Source organism: Etheostoma cragini, chromosome 8 (genome assembly GCF_013103735.1).
Source record: "Etheostoma cragini isolate CJK2018 chromosome 8, CSU_Ecrag_1.0, whole genome shotgun sequence".
NCBI lineage: Eukaryota > Metazoa > Chordata > Actinopteri > Perciformes > Percidae > Etheostoma > Etheostoma cragini.
The window spans coordinates 27305048-27311835 of record NC_048414.1 but is presented as its reverse complement, the minus strand read 5'-3'; the positions used below and the strand labels follow the sequence as shown (position 1 = coordinate 27311835).

Here is a 6788-nt window from a genome sequence, read left to right as displayed (position 1 = left end):
GGGGGCATCATCTTAGAGTGTGATGGCAGTTTTGAACACAGAAGATGATGCTGCCACCAGGCCTGCACGATTAATCGTTTTAAAATCGCGATTCACCCTGAATCTCTTTTTTGATGACTTTGATTATCTTTTCATTTTACGAGCCGACTGCGTCATTATTACTTTTTCACCATTGCAACTCAATTATTATTACAGATTATGTAAACACTGCATCATAAAAAAATCCTTTAACTATGTAAATAGCATACATATCCACACTCCTTAGATTTCTTTATTTAAGATAAGATAAGTCAAGATAAGATAAAATAAGATAAGATGAGATAAGATAAGATAAGAAAACCTTTATTTGTCCCATAGTGGTGAAGTTGCGGTTTGCAACAGCAAAAATAAGAGCAAAGATAGATAAGTGTACAACATATAGCAAACAGTATTATACAATAAATCACACATGGACTATTTTATATATTTTTTTAATTTATATTTCTACTCTGATATTTATATACTCTTGCAACTGTAACACAGAATTTCCCTTTGGGGATCAATGAAGTATTTCTGATTCCACAAACTACTTTCTTCTGTAAGTTTTTAACACAGACTATATAAAATAGGTTTTAATGCTCTCCCTTCTCCTCAATGGAGCCTCTATGTGTACACACTTGTGGTGATGTTCAACGGGCTATAAGTGCCAAATTAATTTTTATTTTGGTACTGCCAATTTGTTTGGTTTTGTCACGGTCCAAATAATTGTGATATCAATTCTAAGCTAAATAATTGTGATTTATGTTTTCCACTGAATTGTGCAGGCTTGGCTGCCACTGCTTTCATAAGAAAGTTATCTGATCCAAGACTTGCAGCTTTAAAAAAACAGATCTCCTTTTACTAATGCAACGCTTGTCTGACTTTGTCGGTCTCTCCCCGGCTGTCTGTCCCTCCGTCCATCAGACTTCCTTCCTCCCTTTAGTCTCTGCTAAGCATCTCTCCTCCGCCTCCTCCAACCCTCTTTTTTTTTCTCCCAGGCAGCACAGCAGCTCACAGGCTTTGAAAAGAGGTCTGAGCTAAAATGTCACAGGGATTAAGGGGTTTTGCTTCCTGCATCCCGCCGGATCAGTTCTGCCGGCCCTCTGTGCCGGAGCTTCCTCCTCCCTGAACAGGTGTGGAGTGGCATTTCTTTCTGCCCCGCTTTGCCCTTTTGAATTTCCTTCTGGGGAAATAACATTCCTCCAGGAGGGAAACAGAAGATTGGGAGAGGTCAAGTGAAGGTATGAGGAGGATTGGGGCAAAAAGAGGAGTAGAGAGTAGAGAGGGGAGAGCACGGCTCAGGGGAGAGGAGATTATACTTCTAGAAGAAATGGGGAATGTGTTTTCTTTTTGGTTAAATGACAGTATTCCTAGTACAATTAGTCCAGTAGTATATGTTCCTCACCAACAAATACATGCATACACAAAGTAAATGGTAAATATGTTTTTATGAGTTTCACAAGCTAAACGTTTGAGACTTTTAAGCATTTCTAAATTCACCCCCCGCCCAGCATCCCACACACACACATACCAACGACATGCACTCTTCCGCAGCTGTTATCTCCAAATCCAGTCAGACAGATCTGAAAGTTAGATCTCTCCGAGGATGTGCAGTTCAGACGGAGCGTTTGATATCACGCAGCAACAGCTGCTGTCGTTTTTCTCTGACTCTGTCTACAAAAAGTCCGAGGAACAATCGCACACGCGCTCACTAGTCCACATTAAGCTTTCACCCACAGATCTGCAGCTACTGGAATAGATAGTGTCACTGGTGTCGTTGTGCGTTGCCGTGAGTTACAATCCCATCTGAACAGGTGAAGTATCAACGATGAACAACACAGCAACAGTAGCTCAGCTGCCGGTGTTATATTGGCTGTAAAATCTTCTTCAGTTTTCTATTATTTTGAGAATACAGTCCAGAGGAAGTGTGCATTGTACAATAGTCAGGCCTTTTTTTCCCTCAAAGCACAGATTGTCTTTATCATGAAGCTACTAAAGTAACCAACAACTGGGATCAAAGCAACTACTTTATGTCTTTCATCAAGAGAAAATAGCCCTGTGTGTCCTCTTTTTTAGATGGCAGAAAAAAACAGATTGACAGAAGAAAAAAACAGCAATCGCACAAAATGAAATTCTACCAACTCATTCATTCATTCATTATGTTTTGGGCTGTATGACTGTGCTAAGAGAGAAATCTAGGTCATTTCTTCGTCATTAGTATGCCAAAAAGGTGTAGTGCAAAGAGGATTAAAGAAAAGTAATGCAAATGGGGCTCTCTATGCCTTTCACCCCTCTTTTCTCTTTCTCTCTCTCTCTCTCTATCACACTCTCTCACTCCATATAGATGTAAAATAGTTATATATATATATATATATATATATATATATATATATATATATATATATATATATATATATATATATATATATATATATATATATATATATATATATATATATATATATATATATCTCAAATCAAACAATCAGACTTAAGTGCTCCCTGCTGTCTGCTCAAAGAGCTTATTCATGACAAGAAGCCCAGACGTGAAATAATAAATTCATGCATTACCCAGCTCCAATGTTGAGCTTGTCTCAAGCCCGTTAAACAAGGAACATTTTCTCAATTTCAATAGCAACGTTATGGGAGATCATAAAAGCCAGGGCCAGAGCATTTAGTCAACAGGTACTGCACGTGGTACATCTAACTGCTCCTCCCAAAGAGCTTTTTGAGGTGGAGGAGTAGTGTTGAATGAATCTAATCTACAAATATGAGCAGCAGTCATTATCTCCTTGTGAAAAACCTGGAATATGTCCTGATGAAGTTGGTAAGGGCAAGGAGGAATTTAGCATTGAGGATGGAAGTACAGCAAGACTCAAAATATAATATCAGTTATCTAACTATGACTAGCATCTAATAGCTAATACAGTGCTGCAGAAAGGAGGAATGACATGAAGCAAACAGCCAAGGACTGGAATTGAACCCTCAGCTGCTGCAGCAAGGACTGAGCTTTGCATGTTGCATGCTCAACCAGGGGAGTAACCCACATGCATGATGCATTGCTGCTCCATTATCTACTCTTTCAAGGAAACACAGACATAAGTAATCAAGGGTAGATAAATCACGGATAAAATAAGTGACAATGCATTTCTTAAAGGTCCCATGACATGGTGCTATTTGAATGCTTTTATTTAGGCCTTATTGGTTGTCTACTACTGTATCTGAAGTCTCTTTTATATAGACCTTAGTGTTCCCTGATCAATTTTCTGTAGTTAAAGCATTTTCATTTCCCTTTTTCGTATGATCTTTTAGGGCTTTTTTTGCCACCAAATTCGTCGTTTTATGTTCTTTTCTGCATTGAAAACCTCAGGAGACACCTGTCAACGGGAGACACTTACATTTGGAAGAATTCATTTGTGGCAGCAAACCGGAACCCCTTACGTGCACGAGAGGGGTCATGTGCCTGGCTGGTCCTAGCTGACGAGCATTCACAGACTGTAAATATGAATGTAATATTTAATAATAACACAATATAGTAATATACAGTCAATGCAATGTGCACGCCTAGTCATAACAAAGCTAATTTGCTAGCATGTCAAGAATCTCCCACTGAGAAGCTGAGCTGATCTGGGAAATTTTAAAACTATGAGGTACTACTTTTTTATCCTGATTGGCTGGATGATAATGAGCAGACAGCCTATCGCATTAACTGGCTTCGCTCGTTTTTTTTTGATTGACAGGCAAAAACTCTGTGATGAAAAGTACTTGGGAAAAATGGCATGGACAATTTTTGAATTTTTAAGACAAAAACGGCTAGAATTACATAAAAGCGCCCTGCAAAATGTGTAAAAAAAGAAAAAATGAAAAGATTTCTAATAATTACTAATGGGTTGCACAGTGGGTTCATCATGCATTGGAGAAGCTGTCAAGTTGATAACCACAACCCAAAGATCTGTGCTTGACAGATAATGAGAATATTGTTGGTAATTATGGATTATTGTTTTAACCCATCACAACTTGCAGTTTTAGTGCATGTAAAAGTGTGTGCATGCCGGAGAGATTGTCAATGATGATGTACATCAGAGCCAGAGCCTAGAAGCTCTCCATCACCACATTCTCTTTGGAGAATTTCCATTTCTTAAATACTAGCCCGAGACAGCCCACAGTGGACGCTTAAACTATCTGACCCGTGGGGGAACATTAGCGTGAAGTATTGGCCCAGCCGGGACAGGCTGGCCCAACAAGCACGGCACAGATCAGAGCCTTATTTGTCCAGAGACAGGACTAAGCAGGTGGTTAAAAAGAGTGCTTCAACCTTGGCTGAGCCACCAAAAAGGAACCAAGAAAGCTGTGTAGGCCGAGCTGTCAGGAACCTACTGAGAGGGGAGCATTGTCTGGATTAGGATCCTCATAAAAAGGGAAAATTTGGACTAGCAGTTAAACCTGGGGTGCTGACTAAGTCTGTGGAAAACTTTGCTGTAACAAGTAAGTGCGGTTGGCTGTGTGTCTTGGTTTTTCTGAAATATTAGAGCCAAAGGTGGCATTTTACAATTTGCTGTGCTGTGTGCTGTGAGAGAGAGAGAGAGAGATCAAGGACACAGAACAAAGAGGCGTAGAGAAAAAAAAGATGTTCTTGTTTTCCACTTATAGTGAGACCGGAACCAGCACTTTGTAGCTTCCAGTCACTTACTGCTCAGACTGCAGAGTCGAACCATCAAAGAGTTAGCTGTGGTCGCATGAAAACTTTGGTTGGGATCAACGCTTAGGGATCCAGTTAGTTCACATCCACATGTAGTTTATTTGCTACATTTTCCATTCAGAGACTAATCTTTAATTGTTAACTGTTCCTTTGGCTTGTGAAGTCATATTTATATCTTAAAACCAGGCTAATAATTAAAAAAAAAAATCTATTCTATAGTTTGATAGGGGTTCACAAATAGAGACATAATCTTGCACACTGAGCTTCATGTGAGTTTTGTTTTAGCACTAAGTAGTAAGTGAGATATTTTAATTAGAAGAAGAGATGGCGCTTGACACTGGCTTTTGGTTTGGTTCATTTATGGATATAGAAAAACAAAAAGGATAACATATGTTGGTAACATATGTTATAACACTTTTTTCCAACATGGTCCCTGATGGAAGAGAACAGGACATACAACACATGCAAAACATACTGCCCTTCTAATGGTAGAGTAATAATAAGAACCATAAGAACAATAGTAATCATAATAATAATAAATAATTAAAAACTACACATCAAAAGTACCACATAAAACACTATATAAATAAATTACCCTGTGTAGCTTCTACTTAGACCTTAACTTATATTTAAAATCCCTTTTCGGTCTTGCCATTTTACTATCAAGTAGAAGACTATTCCATGAAATAATTCCAGTATCAAAAAAGGATTTGGGTACATCCTGTGCAGGCAACGATGCACATATACACCAATGCACAGCTCACACACACACATACACACACAATGAAGAAATTTAAATTCAGTGCAGGAGGAAAATAGCATAGTTCATCAGTGATACAAACAAAACGTTTTATCTCACACAGCGTGTGTGTGGATTACTTTATGTTTGACAAGAGCACTATGACAGGAAAGGAAAGGGCACGAGGCGAGCAGAGGGAGGGAGGTGTGTTTCTATCATTTTTGGTGTGGGCTTTTGGAAACAAAAACCCAGTTGCCACCAGGATAGAGCAAAGGCATCCAAATACTTACACATGCAAGTAGGCATGCACAATGTGTGCTCCGAACACTCTCCTTTTTTCTTTGCTATTTGAGTAAACTATATGATATTAGCTGTATCGGTATGTGAATTTAGAGAGGATGGTTAGGACTGTCCCATGTCATGTCCCTCTGGTCCCTTTTATCTACTGGATGTAATAAATCAGGATTAAAAGCTGCTACACACAACGAGACCCTGTGCAATTAGGAGTCAAATGAGTATTTTCTGCCTAAACTATCATTCCCCATCTCTAATTGTGTCTTGTTAAAACCAGGCACCATCAACAACACCGTCACGTCATCATCATGGCAGCAGAGCTGTTTCAGGCCACTGGGGGCAGAATGGAGCAGATGGAAGAGCCTATGGGTCAGGCGAGGCAGATGTCAGAAATGCAAATGTCCTCATCATCCACCTCCTCCACCTTTACCTCCTCCATGAGCTCCAACAAGCTGCGAAAAGTCTCGCAGCGCTTGTCGAGGACCACGGACGGTAGGACTCATCCACCCAGATCTTCTTCTTCCCAACCTGCCATGCTTAATGTCAAATTTCTAAATTATAAGACATGACATGAAGAATCCTCTATTAGAGTCATGATCCTTACAATAAGCAAATGTGGCATAAATGATGTATATAATATGGTTAAACCTCCCTGTCCCACTGTATACTCTTTTTATTAGAGCCCGACCGATAAAGGATTTTTAAGCACAATACTTAAGTTATTTTCAAAATCTGATATGCCAATATATCGGCTGATATTGACAGAACATAATCAATCATTTCCCTAATGTTAATTATTTGTAGTTATTTATGAGTTCTCACTCAAATAACATGATAATAATTAGTTTTGTTGTCACAACAGAACAGAGGAACATCCAAATATATTAAAGTTCTGATAAATAAAATGTATAAAAATACACACTCAAGATATGGAACTTAAAGTTATTGGAATAAAAACACATTAACAAAAAAAATAACAATCAGTGTTGCCAACAGGGACGTTGTAGAGCGTCCTCTGGTGGACAAACTATGCAAAGC

At 38.9% G+C, this 6788-nt stretch overlaps 2 protein-coding genes across 4 annotated transcripts in view; one reads left to right on the top strand and one right to left on the bottom strand.

Moving 5' to 3' along the window:
- The window catches only part of b4galnt4a (beta-1,4-N-acetyl-galactosaminyl transferase 4a), a 150212-nt gene extending 148446 nt beyond the window's left edge, over positions 1 to 1766 (bottom strand). The window contains exon 1 of the mRNA XM_034879791.1: positions 1752 to 1766. The gene's annotated coding sequence lies outside the window, so the exon portion shown is untranslated. The remainder of the gene's footprint in view (positions 1 to 1751) is intronic.
- Positions 1767 to 4092: 2326 nt separating this feature from the next.
- LOC117949383 (immunoglobulin superfamily member 22-like) overlaps positions 4093 to 6788 on the top strand; it is a 19199-nt gene continuing 16503 nt past the window's right edge. For 2 of the 3 annotated variants that reach the window (XM_034879596.1, XM_034879594.1), the window contains exons 1-2: positions 4093 to 4503; positions 6028 to 6242. In XM_034879596.1, coding sequence (XP_034735487.1) covers positions 6059 to 6242 — 184 coding nt within the window. In that variant the 5' untranslated portion in view covers positions 4093 to 4503; positions 6028 to 6058. Of the gene's footprint in view, positions 4504 to 5944; positions 6243 to 6788 lie in introns of those variants that run through there. The other variant, XM_034879595.1, reaches the window with a different exon arrangement.